Below are 26,844 nucleotides of genomic sequence, written 5' to 3' on the forward strand. Positions count from 1 at the left end.
AGGTAAACATTATCACCACCACCACCACCCCTTGAGGAGATCCCAGGCATGCAGCCAAATGAGTGCCCAATTATCGACTGTCATGCATACAGGGATCCCATAAGCAAAGATACCTGTTCCAAGCAGAGTGTCTAAGCCAAGTTCTGATGCTAATCCCTCTTGGCAGCAAATTTGCAGAGGAAAACGACACAAGCAACTTTGGGAAAGGTAAGCTGAAAAGGCTGGGAGAAATCTTTAGGGGAGTCAAGTGGCCAGGCAGGATCCCTTCCAAACTCAGAAAAGTTGCCTTTGGACTTCCACTCCTAGAATCTGCCAGCCAGCATGGCTGGAGTGACAGGGGGGTATATCTGCAGGCATAACTACTGAAGACCTACTGGCTTAAATTCTGTTGTGCAGTTATGTAAATGGTGTAACTTTGGGAAAGAGAATTAATGTAGGTTATGAATTCTCTGTATACTGTATATTATTTGTTGCATACTGAGTCATGTTGCTCAGGGTGCAACAAATAAGGTCTACACAGATTTCTTAACTTACGGCCATTTGTTTCTAAGGCTTACACTATGCAACAGAATTTCAGCCACTGCGCGGCAGCATTCAAGGTACTCATCACCCCATCTAGAATTCTACTGTGCTTATTCTTCCATGAAGTTGTCCTAGATAGTGTTGTTTGCAATTAGGTTCTGACAGATAAACATTGTGGAAGCTAAGCTGACAAATCCAAGCTCCCTGCAAAAGGCAAATCAACATAGCCTATTAAAATAATCTGTAGATATGTCATAGAATTAATTACATGCTGTCAATTCTGATTTATGGTAACTTTTTCCAGGGTTTCTTATGTATAGAGTACTCAGAAGCAATTTATTGTTCTGTTTACCTGATTCTAGAGCACCCCTGTAGTGATGTATGGAAGTGAGAGCTGGACCATAAAGAAAGCAGACCGCCGAAGAACTGATGCCTTTGAATTGTAGTGCTGGAGGAGACTCTTGAGAGTCCCCTGGACTGCAAGGAGGACAAACCTATCAATTCTAAGGGAAATCAACCCTGAGTGCTCATTGGAAGGACAGATCCTGAAGCTAAGGCTCCAGTACTTTGGCCATCTCATGAGAAGAGAAGAGCCCCTGGAAAAGACCCTGATGTTGGGAAAGTGTGACGGCAAGAGGAGAAGGGGATGACAGAGGATGAGATGGCTGGACAGTGTCTGCGAAGCAACCAACATGAAATTGACAGAACTCCGGCAGTGAAAGATAGGAGGGCCTGGCGTGCTCTGGTCCATGGGGTCACGAAGAGTCGGACACGACTAAATGACTAAACGACAACGACGAGAGCACCCCTAGAAGAAACAGTAAACCACTTTTGAGCACTCTATCAAAACAAAAAACCTGGAAAGAAACCATTTGGTGACACCTATTTAACAATTATCTGGCTGAAATCATGTTGTGTAAGTTACACCTGTGGAAGGGTAATAATGCCACTAGCAGGAGGTAATTAAAGATGTTCTCCTATCCTATGGCTTGTACAACTCATGAGTAACCCTTTTTATTGCATGCAAGCTTTGGGGATTCTGGGAGAGATTTTTAGAAATTGGAGACTTACTGAGTGCCCTTAAGCTCCCATACAATGAAAGGGAGTATCTGTGAGCAACATTCCCTCTAAGCTGCATGTGCTTATGGGTGTGCAGAGTTCATCGGCACCATGCAGCAGCAGCCAGAGTTAATAGCTGTTTACTTCCAGGTTTCAGATGAAAGCCCACCCCCCCCACCCCCATGCACAGACAGGCAAGGCTCCTGCACAACGGGCATGACAATTAGAGGGAACATTGCCTGTAAGTCAGAAAAGTCTTGGGAAAGGAGGAGGAAGTCTTTAATTGCCCAAAATCATCCCTTCTAATAACACCATAACCCTTCCACAAGCATAACTTAAATAAAGTTTCAGCCATTATCTCTTGGAATTTGTGCAAAAGTATCTGATTTTGATGGGTAGAATTAACTGCGGGAGCATACGTGCCACATATATAAGCTGTTCCCTAGAATCAGGATGCAGGGAAATCATCTCTGCTTGGACCATAGGCTACTTTGAGTCTATACTGTCACAGTCATCTTGTCACTTCTTCCCACACTATTTCAAAGGGGGGGGGGCAGCACAGCTTCCTGAAACTGTCCCTGAGTTTCAGCCCTCTGTCGAAAACCTGTGGTGGACCTCTATTTACATGTCAGCAGACCTGTTTGGCAACTGCAACTACATCCTTCCAATGGCCATGAAGCAACTGGATAGGGGGAAGCTGCCCTTTTCATTTCCCAGAATTCCAAGAGGTTGTTGGGGCAACTGTGGGAAACGGAACTCCCTCAGGTCAAGTTGTCCAGGGTTCATCATGGCATGAGGAAAATCAGTCCCAACACACCAGAAGTGACTCATGCTGGGGCACTGCAGTCCTTCCAAAGCTTGGAAAAGTTCTCTCTTTTTGGAACTACACTGGCCATGCTAGCTAGAGGATCTAAGTGTTACAGTATCAAATGAGGAAGGGTGCTGCATACTGACACACAGTCTGACACTGTATTATAAAAATAATAATGTGTGCAGGCTATAGGGTATATGTGGGAAGAGACAAAAATGCCCTGTCATTTGCACTGAGAAAGCAGCTCACTTTTCAAAATGGAAAATGTGCCATGACTCCTGTTTTCCAGTACATTTGTACACTGTCTTTAAGAGCTGTTTCAAGCAATACCAAGAGAAGTCGTGGGTTTTCTCATTCAGGTACATTTGATAGTGGGCTGGAGCTGACCGAGAGTTTCCTGAAGTCCATATCAGATGTGTTTCAAAGTGCAACAGATGCAGGGGGCAAGCCATCCTACTTCACTCTGCATTGGGCAGGGCAGCAGGCATACCCATCTGTGTGGAGGTGCTCCGATCCCTGGTCAGCAGAGGACATGGTGATGAAATGCACTTATTTCATCAGGAATGTTGCTGATGTGGCAAAATCCAGTCCTTCCTGAGTTATGTGAAATCACACAGGCAATGGGAATAGCCGAACTAAGAAAGGAGGAGGAGAGCAAGACATGCAACATTGTGCAAGAAGGTGGTGGAATGACTTCATCTGGGTATACAAACCCACTTTCCTCAAATATGCACAAAACAAGAATTTCAAAGAAATTTCTGCAAATTTAAAATTGTTAACAGTGGAAATGATTCCTCCATAGTTTTGACCAACACATACCAGAGCAACCTCTGTAGCCAGACTCCTATTTTTCTGCTGAGATCAGGATGGTGAATCCATGTGGCCCTCAATATATTCTTGGAAACTCCACTGACCACTCAGCAGGGCCAAGGATCAGTCAGAGCCTATGTGAGTTGCACACCAAAACTCTCTGTGATGCCACTAGTTCCCCAGCCCCAACCCAAAGGAACAGAAGGGGTGTTGTGGTAAGCTTGCAAGGGGTTAGCTCAGGTCAACAATGAAGCAGAACCCAACACCACAACATGCGTTTAAATTTACTCCTCAACTGAGATATCTTAACCTTTTCACTTTTTAATCATACCTAAAAACACAGCTTAAATTAAAGCATATATATAATAGATGACTTATTTTCCTTAGTTTTCTTTCACCATGAGACAGAAGGTCAATGTGGTTTGTGCCATAGGGAAGGAGATGTTTAGATATCTCTGAATCTATTTCTTTGGAAGTTGGCGAGGACTGGCAAAGACAAGTGAAGATCACAGCCACACATTACCAATCTCAGAGAAATCTTCTCTGTGGATCATCACAGCTTCTAACACGACAATCTAGGTGTTCCCCACATGCTCATTTTGCCTGTTGCTGAACTAGACAACTGTGGCCAACTGCAGTTTCCCAGCAAACAGAAATGTGGTAGGAGTGTGCAAAATGGGAGGGGAAAGTGTTCACAATTGCCACATGAGATGACCTACAGGGAATATCCTTTCACACAATCTTTTCCCAACCTGTCCTTCCACAGTTGTCATGATCATTGACCCTGCTGTGTAGGGCTGGTGAGAGCTATAGATCAGCCAGGTTAGCAAAAACCCAGAGAAGATAACATTGCTTCTAAATTCTGAACTATGATTAAAAGAAAAAGAATGCCATATGAGGCCACAAGTTCTTTCTCTTTTCCTCCTCCTCATGCAACCTCATGCTCATCTTCATTTTTGGAGTGATCATCTTGAACTATATTACAACTGTTGTTTTTTATTTTATTATATTGTTTTAATTTTATCTATTATTGTTAGCCACCCAGAGTAGACTTCAGTCTAGATGGGTGGGGTATAAATTTAATTTTAAAAAAATCATAATTCTTCCCTTCCTTCTCTTTGGGAAAGAAAAATAAGAACTGAATAGCATGTGGTCTGCAGGGAGGTTAATGCTAACCATGGTTAGCGTACACCAGAGTTTGAAACCAAGGCAAGAAAATGATTTATGAATAAGAGATCAGTGAACACCTCCCACCCCAATAAAATTATTTAAGTTCAAATCATTCTAAGATGATTCATTCTAATTTACCTGTCCACTGCACATCAAGATCCTTTGTGGTCCTGACTATATAATGGGAAGCAAAATGGAAATGTCTCTGTGCCACCAACAGCTCCATCAAAAGCTGTTCCCTGTGCATTGTGAATGCATAACCATAACACTGAAGGAGTCACCCTGTCCCTTGTACAGCTGGGGCTGAATATCTACTTTGCTGTGCAACAAAAAGCAGCTTCAGTTGAGGGGCCTGAACTGGAGATGGGGTGCTTAATTTCCACACCCACCACAAATCAGAAAGTCCTTGCCCCAAAGCTGATTCCTTCTCTCCTAGTTACAAACATGGGACTACAACTTTGCCCATTGCCAATAGATTCCTGTGAAGCAGAAGGAACTGCAAACAAGAGGCAGAGGGGGAGGACAGGGTTAAGCACATTCTATCCAGTTTTGCCCCCTCAACATTTCCCTTGCCAAAGCAATTCTTTCATAGCAAACTACTTGGGGCTTTCCTCCCATGTGTTTCAGTGTAATGGCACAGTTCAGCCCTTAGGTTGTTTAAATCCAAGGGACTATGTACAGGATTGCAGTCTGTGTGCTTTTTTTCCCATGCAAGGTTGGCAGTTAGATGTTACACAGAATTATCTCATGCATTAAAATCTTGACAGCTACTTCTTTCATAGAAAACTATCTAGAAAAGTGAGCAACAAAATTAAAAGATGAGGGAGAAAGATTTAACCTTTCCTCTCTGCTACTTGGCAACCGCAAATCCCTCTTCTTCCTCCCCACCGCCTCCACCACTACCTTTTCACCCTTCTATAAGTTCTTCTCACAAACATTTGCAAACAGATATGGGGAAGAAGGGAAAGGTGAAAAGGGAGACAGGTGGAGAGAAAAACCAAAGAGAGAGAGGGAAAGCTTAAGTACTTCCTCCTACCTTGCCACCCACCTCTCTATTCCAAATCTCACAACGAAACTACGTGTTGACATTAGTTTGTGTATAATGTGTAGCTTGGCTCCTAAAGTGGGTCTCACAAGTGCATATGCATTAGGAACAGAAATTCAGCATGGACCATCACGTCCACTGACATCACGGACGCCTCTCCTGCAGTTTTGTCTTCTAGATAGACGCCAACCTGACAATAATATTAACAGCACAAGGAAACCTCAAAGGCTATTTCACCTTCATACTGAGAAAAACTTATGATGCAATTCCTTCTGGTGTCACCATGTTGCCCTTTGTGACTCCTTCACTTCTAATTTTGCCTCAGGCTCTATGGACTTGCATCCAGGGTCAGCCCAACATGTTTTGCTGCCTGAGGCCAACATGGTGTCATCTCCTTTGCCCACCCCCTCTTTCCTGGCTTTTCAAATTACAGCAATGAACTAGGCTGCTGGTTGAATTTTACTTTGCTGGCTTTCCTTTACACTGATAATGGGGCAGCCTCTTCCGCCAAACCTTGGGGCAGCAAGCTAGTTTTAGGGAGCACGCGGCTGGTTGAACAGCACACACAGCTGTGTCATCCTATAGTGGAGCAAGGCCTGGATCTTTCCCTGTATCTGCCTTGAGGCACTTGCCTCCCCCTGCCTGATGGCAAGAGATCTGAATCAAATCCTCTTGAGGGAAGACAGGAGTCGGTAGCCTCGGAGGCACCTGCTGGATTCTAAGCCTTGTGCTGGCCACCAACGGTCGACCCAGAAGCATGTCCTGGAAATCACTTCCCAGCTCATGACAATATAAATGTCACAGCAGGGCAGCCCCTTCAGGACCGCCAAAAACAGCAAACATAAAGCAGCTGGCAAGGGGAGGGAGACTCTGCTCTGGCCTCTGCTCTGCTTTCAGCTCACACATCTGTGTGGGGTCCCACTGCACTAGAACTAATTTGGCCTCGCTGCATGACCCCTAGTTAGCTGGCTGGCAAACTGCTGCTCAATGTATGCCCTTCTTGCACCAGATCGGTCCTTTCCGTACACTTCCTGAAGCAGACGTTTGTGGGGCTGCAGCAGAAATAACCCACAGAGAGTTGCCCTCGCCTCCCTCCCCATCACCCAGAAAAGCAGCTTGGTGAGGAACGGCAGGGGCAGCTTCACAGCGGCAGAGAGTCGAGTATGGCCCAAAACTCCCTGCTCAGCAAAGGGAGGGAAGAGTTCTTCATCACGACAAAAGAGCCAGTGCAGGCAAGGAACAGCCAGGCTGCAAAGTGCCTGTGGTGGTGCAAGGCAACAGCGGCTTCACTCAGTCGGAACGGAGCTGCTTTGCTAAAGGACCCTGCAAGGACAAAGGGAAGAAAGCAAAGCCAGCTGCCGCCTCCTCCTGCTGCTGCTGATGCTGGGGTCTAGATCACAGCATTGCTCCACAAAAGAAGCTACAGTTATCAGGTCTGGCCAGCCCAGCAGGGCCAGAAAGCATGCGCTCTCCTCTGCACCTTCATCTCCTGGCACACATCTTCCCACTTGCCAGGTCTTATGAGGATCTTCAGTCCTCACCCATACCCAGCATCCTGTCTCCAGTAGTGGCCAGGCAAGGCTATTTCACACCAGCAAGAAAGTTAAATTCTCTTTCCCCCCCCCTCCCATTCCAAGCCACACTGTTGGCCTTAATTCTGAATCCATTCACTAATCAGCCCCATCCCACCCCTGGGGTTGCCCCCCCCCCCCGACATTCTCCATGAATGTCTCCATCAACGTCTACCAAGACCTTTTATACAGAACCCACCAGCTCCTGGAGCCTCATTGTCTGAAAGTTGTACAGAGCCCTCTTATCAACAGGGTTCATATATGGGGGGAACTGGAAATATTTCTTCTTGCACATCACCAGCTTTCCTCTTGTCAAGGCTTCAATTAAAAAGAGAAAATGCACAAAGCAAAGAGTTGCAGCAACCGTATTGGCTCTACCAGCCATCATGTTTGGCTCACAATTCTACCTTAGCTTATGCATACACGACACGCCATTGATTTCTATTGGCATGATGCACACATAACAGGCGCAGTCTCGGGGGCAAACCTAGGTAACAAAAAAAATCTCCAGGTTTATCCAGCTCTGTGAATATTCATTCTAAGGAGAACAAATGAAGTATACCGGTTGGAGTCCTGGACTGGAACATGGGTGATCCCGGTTTAAGTCCCCGTTCAGCTCCTTGGTTGGCCTTGGGTCTGTCAACCTCTCAGCTATAATCAACCTCACAGGGTTGTTGTAAGGACAAAGCGCAGAGAAGGTGAGATATAAAAACATTTCCAACAGTAAATCTCTTTATATCCAGTGGAGCTAACTTCCAAGAAAGCAGATGCAGGAATAATGCAAGCTTGCAGGACTGTTAAAAAGTGGTATTGTGGTGGAGCAGATAGGGAGTCATACCAGGGACGGTTGCATTCAGAATTCCCACCCCAGCCTCAGTGCCGAATGACCTTGAATCCATCTACCTTGTTATCTACCTTTCAAGGATGCTGTGTGAATAAATTAGGATAGCTCCATTCAAGCTACCCTGAGGTCCTGAGAGAGGAATGGGAATAGACACAAAATAAGCCGGACAGCGACGTGGAGAGGGAGGAATTTCTGCTTGGGTAACAGCCTATCCTCCATATTATTTTACCCAGGCTTCGTGCTCTGGAAAGGACACTCATACAGAGCATGTTACCATAGTCTCTCGAGACTGAAGGATGCATAAGAAGAAGCCGGACAACAAGGCGAATACTAACTGAATTGAGCATGCTGTGGTGCAATTTCAGTTCCACAAATTGTAAGAAAAGTGTATAAGGGGGTTAAAAAATAGTTTGAAAAAGCAATATCCTGGATTATGCAAAGAGGTGAGCTATGCTGCAGGAGGAATAGTTTTCCACTGACCTCTTTTTATTTATAAAAATGGAATACACTTTTAATGACTTTGAAATGTCTGGGCTTTTTAAATTTTTGTTTTGTTTTTAGGACTGCAAAATGACACAAGCATGCAGGGGATGGAAACTTGTTCTCTACATCATCTGTGATGTCACAAGCACTATCCAATAGGTGCTTCTAACACTCATGCAATCACCTTCTACACAGCAGTTGTTAACAAAACAGGAAGGGAAAGGAAACAGCTTCACCCCTTCACTCAGCTGAGTACCAGCTGCATGTTCCTTGCCAGACAGTAAATGCCCCCCCCTTTTTGCAACTAATATGGCTTTGTGTGTTGCACGATTACACAACCGCACTGCATTCAAAGTATGGACCACGGCATGTTGAGCCCTGTTCTATATCTTGAGCATGAGCCTCCCACCCCCGTGGCAAAAAATAAAATAAAATAAAGCTTAACAAAACTGAAAAGGTTTTAAGGCTGCAAAGACATCCTTGGATATGCATTGCCAATGCCTTAAAAAATTCAAGGAAACCTGAAGGCTGGCGCAAATGAAACAATAGTTCTGATACAACCACAGCTAAATGATCAATAGCCAGCAGGTTGTATGTTTACTCCCTACAGTAAAATCCTGCCTCCTGTCATCCTTGGATAAGGAATAGGTCAACACTGAGGTTAATGACTACTAAGGGAAACCAGCCTCTCTTGCTGAGCCAGGACTTGAAAGCAAGGTCTAAATCTGATTACTAAACCTGATTTTTTTTTGAAATGCAGAACAAAACAGCCTGAACCACTGTTCATTTGAGTGATGACATACTCTAATTCAGGTGGGAAAAGAGAACATGATACAGAGCAGGGACACTCTGCTGGGCAGCAATGCAAGATCTCGTAACTTTCTTTTGATCTCACAGCTGTGGTAAAGAACTTGCCTTTACTGTAGTAAAAACCTAACACTGAATCTGCACTTACCCTAAGCAAGAGTTCAAGTCTGGAGCGGCAGAGGTCTTAATGTTCCACTCCCTTCAGCTAGCAGAGATGTCACATCAAAAGTAAATTATGTAAATATATTATTTGTTTTATGTATCCAAGTCACACAATTCAGTTTTTTTCTTGAATAGAATTTGACTTTCTCTGGTGCAAAACCTTGATCCCTCTGTCCCCGCTTCTTCTGCAGATTACATACAGCCTACATTACTGATTTATGGTGCAGCCTGGCCCTGTTACACTTCACATTCATGGCCCATTAACCCTTGGCAGACCCTTTCTCCTGCAAGAATCTTGTCCCTAACCCTTTCCTTGCTTCCTCATATGCATTTAGAAAAGTAGGCATTGGGTTTCCAGAGTCTTGAAGCATTGGGGAACTTGGGGGCTACCAGTTTCGGGACAAAGTATTTTCTTTGAGCCCTCAAATCAGGGGATGCAGCTATTTGGGAAGATATGTTGTCAGGTTGCCAGGAAGACAAGTCACCCTGGTTTCCAAAACAAAAGATGCTCCTGTCCCCCCCCCCCAATGCTGTTAACACTCTTCCAAAGCGCTCTCAATGTTTATATCTACATATAAGAACTGCTAGATAACTCAATGGTTGAATTTCTGGCTGTGGAGCCAGATGTTGGGAGTTCGATTCATCTCCATGCCTCCTTGACCAGAGCTGGACTCAGTGATCCGTAGGGTCCCTTCCAGCTCTGCAGTTCTGAGATTATCATTATAATTATACTTTCAGAAAATCCTTAAATGGATTGGTCCTTCAGAAGAAGGCGGGAGACTGACTTCCCCTGAGCCCCACCACAGTCCAAGGGCTACAAGAAGACTTGCAGATCAACTCCAAGGAAAAGAAATTTGCAATCAAAGGAGTACAAAGGGGATGACTCAAAAAGGTCATTTTAGCTACCCTTCCTTTGTCCAGGTACTGACACAACTGAGAGAGAAGCAAGAAAGGTCTCACCCGCAAAACAAAGAAATCAAGGGAAGAAAAGTGGGGGGGGGGATTACTGAGAGGAGGGGAGATGGAAAAAAGGGGGGGGGGGAATTGTTTGCCAGGTCAGATCTTTTTCTGTCTTATTTGAGGAAGGAGGTACTCCAAAGGGATTCTTTCCTTTCTGTGCTCAGTCAGTACATTTTCATGCTAAGAGACGTGTGAAAGCCTTGCACAGGACATAGTTTTCCCAGAAAAGAATATACTCCTCTTGTTCCATGAATGACTGTTCTTCCAAACAGTCCCTTTACTTTGATGTCCCTTTTTGCATCAGGTTATTGATATTTTATAGATACCTGCCTCTAGGATACCCCATGTGTAAGCAGGGTGCTCCTGTGATGTGTCACCCCCTGCTGGCCAAAGAAGGAAATACAGCAAGGCATAAGAAGGGGGGGATCAGGATCACAGTACAGTATCACCACTGATTTGAAGGACAGTTCCATGGTTTAGCTATCTGGCTGCAGAACCAGAGGTTGGGAGGTCAATTTCCCCGTTGTACCTCCTGAGAGAAGAGCTAGCCTGTGTGGCCTTGGGCAAGCTACACAATCCCAGGGCACCCCCAGAAAAAGGGAAGGGCAAATCACTTCTGCTTATTCTCTACCTAGAAAACCCTGCAAAGGGTCACCATAAGTCAGAATTAACTTATTATTATTATTATTATTATTATTATTATTATTATTATTATTATTATTATTATTATTATTATTATTATTATTATTATTATTATTATTATTATTATTATTATTATTATCATCATCATCATCATCATTATCATTATCATCATCATCATCATCATCATCATCATCATCACCACCACCACCACCACCACCACCACCACCACCACCAGCCATCTGGAATCTGCTGGGGATCCATTTTCCCATTTTACTTCCCCAATCCCACCTGTTATACACCTACCTGGGCTGAGTGAGGTTTGAGGGCTTGTCTTTTGTTCTTAGGCTGCCTGACAATGCAGCAGCAAACCGCAGCTGCCAACAGCATCATCCTTCCTGATCCCCTGTGGGTGACATTCCCAGCAGGAACCAGAAAAGAACAATTCAGTGAATGGGATCCTGTGGGGATGGTAAGGTGTTTGCTGATATAAGATGGGGCTTGGAGTATCACACTAGGTAGATGACCAATCAGCATGCAAAACTGGCATGAATGTTTGCTGGAAGCCCTGGGTCAGTACTAAATGATGAAGCCTATAGTACTATATCAGATAACCTTCTACCTCCGTGTGGTGAAGTGTATAGTGTGTTGGACTAGAACTCAGGGTTCAAATCCCTGCTCAGCCATGGAAACATATGGGAAGAGGGAATTGGTAAAATCACTGCTTAAATATCTCACATACCTTGAAAACCTAGCGCACAACATGTGCATACAATGTTGGTGGCTGTGGGGGGGGGGGGGGTAGCAACACTGAATTAAAGCGCAAGAGTGCCTTGTGTGGTCTCTCTGATCAAATCGGTATCAGCTCAACGGGAGCCTGAACCGCGCAGCCTTCTGGTGGAGCTGGCCGAGGAGGGTGCGCAGAGAGATGAAGGGCATCCTATGTGTTGCCTGCGTGCAGAGACAGAGGACGTCTCTTCCTTCCCCCGCCGCCTTTCTGTCTGTGGCATGCTCACGGGGGGGGGGGGGGGCTGCGAGAAGTGCCCGGGATGGCGGGCGCCCCTTCGCGCAGCGCTCCTCGTCCCAGGCGGCGGCCAGAAGCGGCGCAGCGCGAGGGCCGGCGACGAATTCTGCAGTCCGGGGGGCCAGCCCGGCAGGTGCCCGCGGGCGCGCGTGTCTCCGCCCGCGTCCTCCTGCCCGGCCGTGGGGGGGGGTGCTGCCCGGTGCCAGCAGTTGCGGGGAGTTTGTGGCCCAGCGGCAAGAAGGACGAGCCCGGCCGCGCACGGAGGGCGGGAGGCAAGCGGGCGCCGGGGGGGGGGGAGGCGGCGGATGCCCTGCGCGGGGCGGCGCGCGCCGGTTTGTGCGCAGCGCGCGCGGAAAGGGACCGGGGACCTCGCTCGCCCGGCCGGCCCTGGCGCTCTTCGGGGCCGAAGGGCTGGCCTTGCCGGTCCGCCCGGAACGACCGCCCCCGCCATCCCGCTTTGCTACAGTTGTCCCGAAGTGACAGAGCGCGGGATCGCCCGCCTTACCTCCCGGCGCAGGCAGAATCGCAAGGGCAGGAAGCAGGAGAAGAAGTATTTCCCCCAGCGGATCAGGGACGCGAAGCACCAGCTCAGGCGCGTCATCGCCGCTGCTGCCGGTGGCGGAATAGTGGCGGCGGTGGTGGTGGTGCCGCCGCGGCTCCTCTGCGGGGGGGGGGGGGAGAGAGACCCCGCGGCGCTCCGAGGTGGGGATCCCCTGTTCAGGCGCTCGCCTCCCCGCAGGCGGATGGGTGGGTGGGCGGGGGAGGGTCCTTCTTGTGAGCCGGAGGAGGGCGGCCCCCCCGGTGGAGCCGCCTGGCGCCCCTCGCGCTCCCAGCCTCTGCAGAGCCCTGCGCGCCGCGGCGCCTTCTCCTCCCCGGTGGAGGAGGAGGAGGAAGAAGAAGAGGAGGAGGAGGAGGAGGAGGCAGCGGCGAGGATTTCTGCGGACCCTCCGGGCAGCGATGCCGGCCCGATGGATCCCCCGCAGCACTAACCGGCCGCGCGCCGCTTCCCGACCTGCTGAGCGCTGGCGGCGGCGACACCGCCCCCCCCCCCCCGCCTGCTCCTGCTCCTCTTCCTCCTCCTCCCTCCCTCCCTCCCTCCCTCCCCGGCAGCGGGAAAAACGGGCGCGCGGGCTCTCCTCGCTCGCTCGCCCCGCAGTGCGCGTGTGGACGCAGGGCGACGCGGAGCCGCTTCCCGGCCGCCGCTGCCGCCGCCGGGTAGGGGGGTGGGTAGGGGGGGCTCCGGACCCGACTCGTTGCGGGGGGAGCAGGGGAGGAGGCGGAGGCGCACGTGCCGCAACGGCGACCCGGAGCTGCCCTCACGTCCCTGCTGGACCGAGAAGGACAGTCACAGGTCGCCACGGTTCTCCCTCTCGCCCCTCCCCCTGCCCCCCCGTTTCCCGTCGGGTGAGCCCTGATCGATCCAGAGACTCGCTTGGCCTTCGTGCTCCCTCATCAATAATCAGATTCAACACATCCTTCGTTACGATGAGGGCATCCACGACGGGGCGGGGGGTGGTGTGTGGACCTCTCTGCCCCGCTAAACTCAGTTGAGTTTTCCCGCCACCCCTCCAGTTTTGCAGAGTGCGGATCATTAAGCGCCTCTTTCTCTCTTTCTCTCCTCGATCGAGCCATCTTCAGGGGCTCATCGAAACCCTCCGTGAGGGGTCCAACTCCCCCCCCTCCCCGGCCAAGCGGTCTTTTGCTACCATTATCGGGAGCGCTGATAATCCAATCTCTTCCCCCACCCCACCCCCACCCCTTGCCTTGCAGCAGATTAACCACTTAGCCGCGCTTCATTCTGAGGGGCGGCAGGAAACTGACACTCCGGATCGAAGATCAATTAGGACGCCAAGGCACGTCAAATACAAACTTGCGACGACCCCCCCACCCTACCCAGCCCTCCGCCGAGATGTCGGGAGAGGGGCCTGGGGGGGGTAGGGCGGTGGGGGTGAGAAGACGGTGGTGACACTTCAGCCCGTGGCACGGCGTGGCGGGATCGTGGTGGGCAAGCGCCCGGGCGGGGGGGTCTTGGAGCAGGTACGGTCCGAATGAAGAGAAATGTAAGCGCAGGTGGAACTCTGCACAATCGACGATGCCTGTTCTTTGGGGAGGGGGGAGCCGAAGGGAAATGGGTGAGATGAAGTATAAGGTGGGACACTTCATTTGAGGAGCTTTGCTGCCGCGGAGAAGTATCGAATCAAGTCCTTGCTGGTGCTGAGGGGTTGCACGCCCTGGCCTGGGATGCACACTGCAAGAAACGTCCGGAGAATTGGAACAAGGCATCCAGTGGACATGCTGCTGACACCCATGCTGACAGCAGGAACGTGGCGCCAACCCTTGTGTGAATGTCTGTCCAAAGGGGCAGGGGGAAAACTGAGAGGCCACCTGCACCAACCAGCTAGCCTCCAAATGGCTATGCGACCACATCCCAAAGCCACCGGGTCCCAAAGGGTGCAGCACCGCCTGCAGCTCTTGGTTGCTCCCCTTGCAACTTCTATAGCCAGCGGGGGTGGGGGGGTCTCCATCCACTCTCCCTCTGCAGCCCAGCTCATGAGAATAGGCTTCCATCGCTAGCAGTGGCAGAAAAAAGTGGCCTTAATAGAGGTTGCTAAGAGATGGGAGGGGCTTTCACCATCACCTCTATAATATACGGGGGAGGGGGAGAGGACTGGTGGCCTTCCAGATATTGTTGAACTACAGCTCCCATTATCCTTCACCATTATGCTGGCTAGAGCTGGTGGGAATTGCAAGCCAAGAAAAATCTGAAAAACCACAAGTTCCTGACCCCAGTAGGAAGGATGCATCATCAAATACTGTAGTTCAGAAGCAAACTTGTCCCTGATATAGACTTACTGGGTGCTGATGCAGCCTGCTTCTTGTTGGCTACATCTAGGTGCGTGTGGTTTTTCCACTGCAATACCCAAGCTTCTTCAGTCTACACCTGTTTAAGGCTAACTCTTCAATCAACCACAAAATCTGAAACAAATTACATAAGCTTTCAGTAGGATGTGCCACCTGCACACTGGCGGGGGGGGGGGGAGAGGCAAGATGAGGAACAATAATTGCTTTGAGCAGTAGCAACAAAGTGTCTCATGGCACTTTAAAAGAACCCAATTTATTACAGCATATGCTTTTCTGGACTACAATCAGCTTCATCAGATGAATGGATGTAATTATTTAATGTACTCTGAATGAACAACAAATCAAAGTGAAAAAATAATATTTAAAAAATCCAGAAGACCACACTGAAAAATGAGATGTTATCTTGAATGTCACATATGCATAAATGTACATGCATGAGCATGCACATGCACACACATTAGGGGGTGGGGATTGCAACTGAGGTCAAAGGACAAATTAAATCTCTGAGGACTTATTTGAGCACATGTTGGTTTGCTGCTGATTGGAAGATTATCTGAATCCAGTCAGCTCAGTTCTTTGGGGGGTGGGGGATGTAAACTGAGATTTCCTCCAAATCATATGGTTCTGTGATGTCTAGGGAACAGAATTACAAGTAGACAAGATATATATGGTAGAGTGCAAGAGATAGGAAAGAGACTCAGAGAAGCTCCGTGGAAGAAAAGCACAGAGTCCATTAGGAGGACCTAATGTCATCAAATTCTTGCTGTGTTAGTTTTGGCAAAAAAAATGTACAAAACCAGGGCACCTGAGAGGGAATAAGGACAGGCATCAGTTAGGATATACCACTCTTGGAGAGGAAAAAAGCTATTTTGCACCATGATGGACAAGGTCAGTGATAGCCCATGACAAGCTTCCTTTAGGAGATGCTAATTTAAGCCTTCCCTGCCAAGAGAGGGAAACGTGGCATGGGTTGGACCACAAGCAAAAAAGTTTTAAAAGTAAATGTAGGCCAAATCTCAATGGTTGCCTTCAGAGCTATGGGGAAGGCAGGGATGTGTGAATGGCCAATGCCTTTGCCTAGCCAACAGTCTCAAAATTACATAGATCTACCTCTTCATCTTCATCTTGGTTGTAAGGCATCCCTGCTGTCAACAGGAACCCAGAGGGTCAAGAACCATCTAAAAATGTCACGGGAATCAGTCAAGATTAAACTAAAATTACGGCAGTCCAGATGGGAGCCTGAATTCTGCTTCAGTCTACATCGCTCTGGGTTCTGAATGGCATGTCTTCCAATGGGCTTGAAAACACCATCCATATAACTAAGACCTTTTAAAAGCAGTGAAGATGCATAGTTGGTTAGTATTATTCTGGAGAGGGAAAAGTAGAAAGGAAGCAATCTGTATGAGAATCCTCCTGCATTCATTCCCTGGGACCATATATCTCCCATCTGACTCAAAGAGATAGAAGGGATCACACAGGCAAAGGCAAAGAAAGGATCCATCAGGGTTTTGCTAAGTTGATTACCTCCCAGGGGAGACACCATGTGTTAGTGCCAATTTGTCCAAGAGGGTGGCAAATCCTAAACGGCTGCTTGTTGTCATGATGGGCTAATGATGCATGAGGAGATACTCCCACGGAGAGGAGGAGGGTGATGGTTGCTGTTCAGAGAAGCTGGGTGTGCTCTTGTTGTGCCTAGGAACATAGGGGCCCCCACATGCCTTATTGGAAAACTATAGACCTATAAAAGTCCCTGGGCACTCACTAATAGGAGAACAGATGTCTCCCCCTTCTGCTGAAATATTTCTGATATACACAACATTCCACTGCTTTCTAAAATTTAGTGTCATAGGAACTGTTCCAACAGAAAGGCTGTGAAGAGTCAAAGAAAATAGTTGGGATTGCATTCAGGGTGTCCCTCCTCCTATCTAGGCTCACCAAAAGCTGAAATGGAAGAAGAGAGTGGGACAAACATCCAGTCCTGCTTCTGGACTGAATTGGATTGAGGAAAAAACCCAGCAATCTCCCACCCACTGCATTTTACTTAGAAGTGTACTTAGAGGTACCCTTTCCCTTTCCACAATAACCTACATACAGGGTGAAACTCGAAGTCTGCATCCAAGTTTGTAGAACTGCATTCTGCAAAAGTCTTCCCCACCACCTCTCTCCACCAGGCTTGCCTCCTGCAAATTTCCCATTTCCTGTCAGGTCACGTCCCTTCCAGTACAAAAGCCTGCTTGGATAACTGTTTCCCCGTGGCCAAAGAAAACAATTGCTTAATTAGTAGACTGTTTCTTCTCACTAAATAGTTCATAGCTATCCTCATGATATGTGAGCCCTGGCAGACCAAGTCTGCTGGGAGACATTGTGTATTCCACTGCCTTAGGTCATTCAATTGTTATTACAATTGTCTGACTCAAAGGAAGATCTGTATCTGGAAGACACTGAGTATGAAAATTACCTGATTCTGGGCAAACTGCCCCCCACTGAAAAAAATTGGGACTGAATGGCTAAATTGTGGGATTGACTGGCTAAATTGTGATGTTACCTATTATTTATCTATTGCATGCTATGTGATCTCTGTTTTTGAAAAGGAATAATTTCCAAAACAATAGCTCTGGTGTTTTGCAGCAATAGCTGCAGAAATATTATACAAGCAAAAGTTTGTACAATGAGAAATTTGCCTCATAAGACGTTGTCCCAAGATCCTTTCTGGTTAAAACAGGAAGTTCTGAAGTTTATTTGTATGCTTTCAGCTGTCTTATCATCTTGCTACCATTTCTAGAATAAGTCTAATCTGAATTCTGTACATCCAATTACAGTCAACAGCTCTTTTGGATAAATGCTACATTTTGTGCTTTAATAAAACTGCACCATTGCACTTTAATAGATACTGCTTCTTGCAGTTTAATAATAGTTAGCATTTATATTGGATTCCCAGTGTGGTATAGTGGACAGAGTAGCAGACTAGAACTCTGAAGAACAGAGTCTGGATCCCCTCTTGTCTATGGAAATGTACTGGAGGAGTAGAACTGGTAAAACTGCTACTTAAATATCTCACTTACCTCGAAAGCTCTTTTGGGATCCCTATAAGTTCCAACTTGATGGCACAGAACACACACACAGAGCATTTATACAGTACATCAGAGTATTCAGTCCTAAACACATGCTTTATCTTGGTAATCCTTAAACAATTCTGTAACCTAGTTTAGTATTCTTATCACCATATAAAGGGTGTAAGAGGGATGGGCAGAATGAATATATCAGTGACCTGGTGAGTTCCTCACAGAGAGAAAGCAGAATTTCCTGCCTCACTAATTAATCTGTTAGTCACTAACACCACAGCAGAAGTAAAAGGTGCAGCATCACAATAGCAGGGCTATTATCAGAATAGTGCTCTGGGGCTAGACTGGCCTCAGGTCTGATCCTACCCTGTTTAGAACCTTTTTCTCATAGAGGGTAAACACAAAAATCCACAAGTGGGCATTCATTTGTATGACCCACACAAACCCATACTCTCCGTCCCCTAGGGAATTCATTACTATATCTTAAGCTGAGCTGTTACGATCAGCTCTACTGATTACATTGCTAGGATATGCAAGCGAAGCAGAAAAAACCTGCTGGCCGTCTACTGGCATCAGAAGGAGCGTGAGTGCTGGACTGCTGATGGATCCTTCCCTCTCATTTCCCTTCAAGCCAAAGTATACAAAATAATGAGATTTTGACTACAGTACAATGGGCAGCAGTGAGCAAGCACACACCTGCTCAGTATTAGATTGCAGGATTTGCAGTGACTTCAACAATTGTCAAGGTTTGAACGTTTGTATATAGAGAGTGCTAACATAATTAATCGTAAAAATGCAATCATGAAAATGTACACTGTGCTTTAAAAAATGAGGCTTGAACAGCAGTATATTAAAAGTCACAGCAAGACAACCGGGAAGCTCTCCATCCAAGCCATCACAGGGAAAGCAAGGTCAAAGGAAAATAACAGAGTCCTAGATTGGTGGTTCCAGCCCTGAGTCCCCAGATGTTCTTGGACTACAGCTGTCAGGAATCCTGGTCAGCACATCTGGTGGTGAAGGCGTCTGGAAGTTTTTGTGTAAGAACATCTAGGGACCCAAGGTTGGGAACCAGTCTCAGATCATGAAACACCTTGAATACTGATACGCATGTACTGTAGTAGATACGGATTAAATGGTTTTCAATGCATTCCTATGGGAAATGCAGATTCAACATAAGAACTTTTCAACTTGAGAACCACCTTCCAATACGGATTAAGTTCTTAAGTAGAGACCCCACTGTATAGGAAACTGGTGCCTCCTCAAATTCACTCACAAACAATTTATGCTCCTGGCATTTTGGTAGGACCTAGTCGTAATATAAAGTTTTTGCTATAGTGACAGTTTGCCATCTTTATAATTTACTAGGACCATGGGTTACTGGGTTAGCGAAAGCAATGTAAGTACATCTCATAGAAGGTTTTAGAGATATACATATTTCATAGGTCAGCAGTTTGGTCCACCAGGAAGTCTAAGTTGTTGATAGTTGAAGGGAAACATAAATAAATGAGAGAAATATAAATATAGGGAAGTGAGATGCAGACGTATACTATGCAACAGATATCAGCGATACAGATGCCAGGCACCGCCACTACCCGTTAAAGAATAAGACGCAATGACAAAGCAACAGGCTTCCTTTCCAGAAGCTACCAATATACACAGGTAATGAAATCATGGATTTTCCTTTATAGAGGCAAACTGGCAAATGGCTAGTCTGGCTGAGTAAGAACAATGTGAAATAATTTTCTTATGTGTCTGAGTCTGCTTAAAGGCTAAGAAATGCATTTTACTTTCATATATTTTTACTTCGATGTTTTAAGTGATATATTACAGTATCTACTTTTTTATTTTGCCCTTAGGGACAATAAACTCCTGCATTTTTAGAATATAATCAAAACATTATTTTTGGTATTTTTATTAAACTTTTGTACTCTTGCATTTTTGGATTGCAAAATTTTGACAGGTATTTGCAACTTAAGTCCAGTCTTTATATATGTTTCAGAATTTGTATCTACAGCTTTTCCTTATAGCTGCAAGACTGTTTTTTTTAAAAAAGCAATAGGCTTGTGACTTCTCAAAAAGTAGTATGTTTACAATAACCCTTGGATTTTTGTGCATAGAAACAATGCAGATGAATAAAGCTTGCAGATATAGGCAAGCTGATATTGTTCCGAATCATTTGAACAACACAGCAAATTTTACCTTGATATCCAGATGAACATTGACAAAATTAATAAGGCTAACTGGAATTAACCATTCAGGGATAAATGTCAGAGTACCACAAGCTCAGATTACCAAGGGGTGTTAGAAAGTTTTGTAGTCCTCTGAGGGCATTGTTCAAGTGTCACATTTTTGACCCTGACAGAATGACTGACATCATTTAGAAATGGCATGGACCAACTTTGACATTCGATGGCTCGGTGACAGTTTCTCATCTGTTCTCACACGGCCCTCTGTAAAATATAGTGTAACTTTATCCATTTGCTGGCATCCTTACGTTGGTCATTTCCTTAATCTGCAACTTTAGATGAAAGCTATGTTGTACTGCATCTTAAGGTCAAAGGAAACTGCCTTTGCTTCATCAAATTATTTGTCCCTCTAATGAACTGTTATCTCCTCTGACTGACAGCCACTCTCTGGCAATCCAGACAGGAGTGCATCTTTCCCATCACTTGCCACCTGGTTGTTTGACTAGATATGCCAGAGATGTCATCCAAGACCTCCTGCATGCAAACAACAACAACAACAACAACAACAACCAAGCAAGCAAGCAAGCAAGCAAGCAAGCAAGCAAGCAAGCAAGCAAGCAAGCAAGCAAACAAACAAACAAACAAACAAACAAAAACCACTCCTTCTCCATGTTACAGGTGTGCAGGAAGAAAAAAAACTGACCACTTCCACTTGGTAGGGCCATGGTTCTTACAATGTGTAGTTGCTTGCAGTATTCTAGCTTCAGATCTGCTGCTTAATTAGACAAGAGACAAAGAACTTCCCTGTTGACTCTAATACACTATTTTAAAGAATGCACCGTCCACCAACAGATTTTGGATCATGTTTCATATTTGTTCTCTTTCAAAGCGGTACATCTTCAGCAATGTACAGGCCCATGTTCTAGAAGTTATAGTCCTTGTTATGTGTGTTAAGTCAGACATGACTTATAGTGATCCTAACAGGGTTTTCAAGGTAAGCAAAATATTTGAGAAGTGGTTTAACTAGTTCCACACCCCCAGATAATTTCCGTGGCTGAGTGGGGATTTGAACCCAAGCCTCTTGAGTCTCAGTCCATCGCTATATCCAGTACACTAAACTGGGTATCACTAGGGGTATCAAGATGCAATTCTAGATGCTTCCAGTAGAGACACTGGAGATCAGCTCCTGGTTTCACTTCCATGGTGCTGCATTGGAGCTGTGATGCCAGAAAGCATATTCCTTCAAGCTAGAGTATAATTGTCCTCTTGAGAGACAGCAGAGTCCAGTAGGGCTGATTAATTCTTAAGTTATATACCAATCAAGATGTTAACCCACTCTTGCATCCTCAGTAGGACCCAACAACTCAAGACCTCATTGCTCTCAGTCATGCAAGTCTCTCTCCTTTTGTATAACGTATGCAGATTTTTAATTGTCAAACACCCAGCCAAGTGAATGAATTGTCAATAATATTTGCCAGAGAGCTGAGACTGAGAGATGGGAAGAGAATCAACAGCCTGTCTGGTGTGACCTGTGCCAAGTGTCATTGCCAGGTGATGGACAACCCCATCCTTGCTTACCTTTAAATAGTACAACCTACACCAGTGACGACTGGTCAGGGAGCTCCAATTTCTTCCAGCGAGGTGGCAATATCTTTTACTGCCTCTTGCACCAAAGTCATTCTACCATGGCTATTAATCCACAGGGGCCCCTTTTACTCTCCCACCCTGGAAACGGCCTTACTCGGCTTCCTCTCCTGCCGTCTGGTGCACTGGAATTGGGCACATTGAGCTGACATTGTTCTTGACAGAGACCTGGCCTAGGGCTGGCCTCACCTCAGGAACACTTGGCTAATTATGCTGCCAGGCACTTTAATCAGGGAAATGCCAGCAAGGCCTCACATAGCCATTGCTCAGGAACTCCTCCCTCTCCTCTTCCAGCACTGGCCCATTTGCTTTATTGTCTCCAGAGAGCTCAGGCCCAACTAATTTAATTTTGCACTCTAACCAAGGACGTGCAGCCGTCCTCTGGCTTCAGCTGGGGGTGGGGAGAGGGGAGCAGCTCCTTTAAACTAGCGCTTCTCTCTCATCACTGGTACATAGGCAGGAAGCCCTCATGGGCTGAGGTCTCCCATGCATCTATCAATCAAAAGGCTTAAATTGGTTTATTGCCAAACCAATAAAGCACTGTGACTTATGTGCATGATAACCCATCGCTATCTGTGCCATGAGAGAAAAGGCATTTTATGCAGTTTGTTAATTAGGTGATGTGTGCAGAGAACAGGACTGGCTCCAGATTTGGGGGGGGGGGTGTCTAGAGAAATAACCCTAGAAGGACAGCTTTTGTTTTGTTAGTGGATTCTGATATGACTATGTGACTCTACCTTTAAATGTACACAAATGGGTTTCTGCTGACTCTTTGGCTCTGGTTCTCATAGCCCACCTTCTGGCCCATCATTTCCAGGGGCACTAACTATCTCTAACTCGTAGCAAACACTCAGTTCTCCAAATCAGTCAAAGCACTGTTTTAATTTATCACCACGTTAGGGGCACAACAGAAAAGTTAAATGATAAGGGGTTGCTAGAAGCATCCCATTTCCTGAATTTTAGATCCAGAACCTGAAAAATGAGGATGGGTCCTTGTGACACCACGGTATTTATTTATTTATTTATTTATTTTATTTCTATCCCGCCTATCTGGACATATTAGCCCACTCCACTGTACTGTGTCCCTGTAATATCACAGACATGGGGCAGGCAGGGGCTGGGAGACTTCAGCCAACATCCTGACACCTATCCTATACTTACCCAGAGCTACACAGAGTGCCAGGCTGCATTTTTTTTAAAAAAAGATATCCTTTCAACAAATATATTTAAAGAACATCCTTTTGAAATCATTGCAGTGGCAAAAACTAACCTTCTTTTCTCTCTTTCATCATTAAAACAAGCCTTGCAGAGCCCCTGTGGCTCTGAGACTGTTTCTAGAAGCCTCTCGGAAGTTTCTCTCCCCTGGAAGCAAGATGAGCAAGGCAACCATGACTTCTTTACAAGGCTTTTAGCACTTTCTGAGGGATTTCTGGTGCACAGATTAGCCCCTGAAAGAAGGAACATGAGCCAGTCAGGGCTTGTTTTAATGTCAGGGTAGACAAAAAAAAAAAACCCATCAGTACTTTCAACAGTAATGGTGGGGTACAGACACTTGAAGGTCTGCAAAAATTTAGAGTGGCTTGCATGTTGCATATATAGGCCATATGTTGCCAATCTCTAGTTAGTACAATCTACACCAGTGACAAGATTCAAATAGACTGGGATCAAATCATGATTTATGATCCTGGTTTGTTCACAAGATTCAAATAGACTGGGATCAAATCATGATTTATGATCCTGATTTGTTCATTAACCATAGTGTAAACTGGAATTGTTTTATTCTCTCTTTAATGTTCTGTGTGTAGATGGTGGACAGGACTAATCCCAGCCACAAACTGGGTCAAAGCCAAAGTGAGGAAGCCACCCCTTCTGTTTCTCCTAATTTCTTTCCTCCTCCTTCTTTCTCTCCATCCAATGGGTTGTAATGGAAGGGCAGATCCCTCTTGTAAAAGGTCATCACTTTCAGAGGGATTTGGAAATCAGGCCAAGGGCCACAAAGAGCTGCAGATATACCAGTTCAATCATACCAAGGAATTCTGAACAGTTTAAAGACAGAAGCAAAAAATATCTTACTTCTTCCCAAACATGTGAGGAGTGACCAAGTACATGGTGCTAAATGGTAGTCTCAGATTGTGCCCAAAATCTTTAAGTTTCAGAGGCAGGTTTTTTACAAGCAGACTTATAACTTGTACTATTTAAATTGACAGCTGATCAGAAATATTGGTACACTCATTAGGGAACTGGGTTTGGTTGCAGTTCTCTCACTGGTAATCTATCAAACACAACGATTCAGAATTTACTTTTAAGAATAATAACATGCTTTAGCCATCCATAGCTCAGTAATCATAGGATGATGCTTTGGATAAAAGAACTTCCCATAACAATCTGAAGTTTCTGCCTTGAGTAGCCTACAAATGACATTAAATCAGTCAGTCAATCAGAATTGACTTGACTGCACATGATGATGATGATGATGATGATGATGATGATGATGATGATGATGATGATGATGATGATGATTCAAAAACACTAGGCACAGTCAATCAAAATTATGAAAACATTAACTGGTATTGTATAATAGATACAAATTTTTTAACCAAAAACTTAAGTATCTGTTAAATATTGGTGCAGTATGTATGCTGCTTCTAATATTACCATTTTTGTAGCTCTGATAGTGGCGTGATTTCTGAGATCTGCAACTGCTTACAATACTGTACTGCATGAAGTTTCTTGATATTGTTCTTAAAGCCCCAATGACTAGAGAGACCACTGAAGTGTGTTTCTTCCAGAGACAAGATGTTTAAATTGCCAGGTCTCTGTACTTTCTTAATTTTTCCAATTCTTTATTTTCAACTCTAGCATCCCCTGGAATTGCAATGTCAATGATCCAGAATTTTCTTCATTCTATTACTATTATGTCTGCTGTGTTATGTTCAAGGTGTCTGTCCATTTGGATCCGGAAATCCCACAAGATCTTGACTTCCTCATTTTCTGAAACCTTCTCTACCTGATGTTCCCATGGGTTTTTGGAGGCTGGCCAGTTATAGTTTTTGCATAATGACCAGTGCACTAACTTTGCCACTCTATCATGTCTAACTTTGTAATCTGGTTGTGCAATCTTTGGACATTTACAAATTAGGCGTGACACAGTTTCATCTTTTTCTTGGCAGAGTCAACATTTGCTGTTAGCACTAATTCCTTGGATTTTAGTTCATTGGCACAGACCTTGTTGATGTGGAGGGGCTTGCGTGTTTCAGTGAGGTTGAGAGCTGTGCTGAACGGTCTTCCGAGCCACAGAGGTCTCACCTGAGAAGCCAGACCAACTGTGTCCACCAACCATCAATTATAATGAGAAGGAATAAATAGAAATCCATACTGGATCGGTTGTCACCCGGGTCAACAAGGACCACATCAGTTGCTATAGCCCCAGGGCATCTGGTGACAAATGGGCTACAGGTCTCAGCAGACCCTATTGAGGAACCAGGATAGGCTGCTGCAAAGCTACTGGAACAACATAAAAGCAACACCTGGACTCTCACTGAAAATCTATTATTATTATTATTATTATTATTATTATTATTATTATTATTATTATTATTATTATTATTATTGTTGTTGTTGTTGTTGTTGTTGTTGTTGTTGTTGTTGTTGTTGTTGTTGTTGTTATAGTTATAGTTATAGTTATAGTTATAGTTATAGTTATAGTTATAGTTATAGTTATAGTTATAGTTATAGTTATAGTTATAGTTAGTTAATTGTTACTTTCCAGTCCTGGACAAACCCAGGCACTAAAGGTATAATCTCAGTACCTGCTCTTGATAGTCACCTGCACCATTAACATCTGCATGGCAGGGAAACATGCAGACATAAAATATAGTGCCACCCCTCCTCTTTTGCTTCTTTGTCCCCCTGCAGATTGGATAACCAGAGGTACACTGGATGCCTGGGAAAGCAGCCTGTCCTAGTCATTCATTTTACAATATCATTGCTGTCATTTGGGATCCCGTTCCTGACACAGCAGAAACCATTTTGCAGATGAGGTTTCAGACAACTTATTGGCAAGGCTTCCAGAGTCCTTTTTGAATGGGTGCCCAGCAATTTTCTTATTTAAGTAATTAACTCACACAATGGTCTAAGGGAGAGAAAGCTTAATCATAAGGGAGGCCTGGAGATGTCACATCAGGGGAGGGAGTGGGAGGAGGAGAAAGAGGACTGCACAGCATTCGTATTCAGTGGTATGGTTGAAAACCAGAGCCCAATGGGGTCAAGCTGGTTCTTTTAGCAGCAGCAAAAATAACATGTGTGCCTTTCAGTGTGGGGAAAGCCAACATTGCTGTGAGGCACCTGCAAGAAGGAAAAGGAACACTGGGAGCAAAATGAGCATTTCAGGAATGCCAATAATTCTCCGTTACATAAAACCTGCACCATGTACATTTGGCCAGTTCTGCATGAAAGGGTCTCTTTATTTCACAACCAAGAGCTGCGGATAGAAGCCAAAACTCATGAAGCTGAAACACTGGTGGCAAAAACAGCGGGTGCTCTAATTCCCTGGCCATTGTTCTCACAGTGATGCAGTCTTGCTGCTAGTAAGATTGCCACAGTATAGGTCAGTAAGGTGTCCTTCGTAGCACTCCCCAGTTTGCCTGCTACAAATGCTGGGGCAAATGCTGTGCATGCCTTCAGAATAAGAACCAACCTGCTTCCCTGAATCAATGTGCAAAGAAGGCAGAAATAGGAATTCAGCTGTACTTAAAGAGAAGGGAGAGAGCCCATCTTCCTGTAGCTTTCTCTTTTCTATTAAGAATGCAGTCCTGATTATTCTTATCGGTAGGAAGTTCCATTCAATTACAGACAGGAAAGTTTATGAACAGTTGAAGCTGAAGTCTCCATTTATTTTCAAGTGTTAAAAAAAACCCATTTTTGCCTTTTCGGCTTTCCAACACATGCAGTTTATTGTGGAAGAAGAAATTCTCATTATGTCTCATTATTACCTGTTTCTTTCAATGCCAAACATTATTTCAGGGAACTCGTATTATCTAGACTTTTCAAATTGCAGTATTTTGTACCTGGGAATCCCAAGACTTCCTTCTTTACTGAATATGTGTGAATATCATGGGCATCAATAGATCTGTCCATTCATTTATCTTTGGTTGGGTCGCTAAGAGAATAAACCTTCCTCCATA

General features: G+C 45.4%; 1 protein-coding gene across 10 annotated transcripts in view; it reads right to left on the minus strand.

Moving 5' to 3' along the window:
- Positions 1-26,844, minus strand: part of TNS1 (tensin 1) — a 404,124-nt gene that overhangs the window by 340,900 nt on the left and 36,380 nt on the right. Inside the window, exon 1 of one of the 10 annotated variants that reach the window (XM_072985267.2) lies at positions 12,413-12,540. The exons of 8 other annotated variants lie outside the window; for them this stretch is intronic. In XM_072985267.2, coding sequence (XP_072841368.2) covers positions 12,413-12,508 — 96 coding nt within the window. In that variant the 5' untranslated portion in view covers positions 12,509-12,540. Of the gene's footprint in view, positions 1-12,412; positions 12,541-26,844 lie in introns of those variants that run through there. One more of the 10 variants, XM_078381362.1, reaches the window with a different exon arrangement.

Source organism: Pogona vitticeps, chromosome 1 (assembly GCF_051106095.1).
Source record: "Pogona vitticeps strain Pit_001003342236 chromosome 1, PviZW2.1, whole genome shotgun sequence".
NCBI classification, from domain to species: Eukaryota; Metazoa; Chordata; class Lepidosauria; order Squamata; family Agamidae; genus Pogona; species Pogona vitticeps.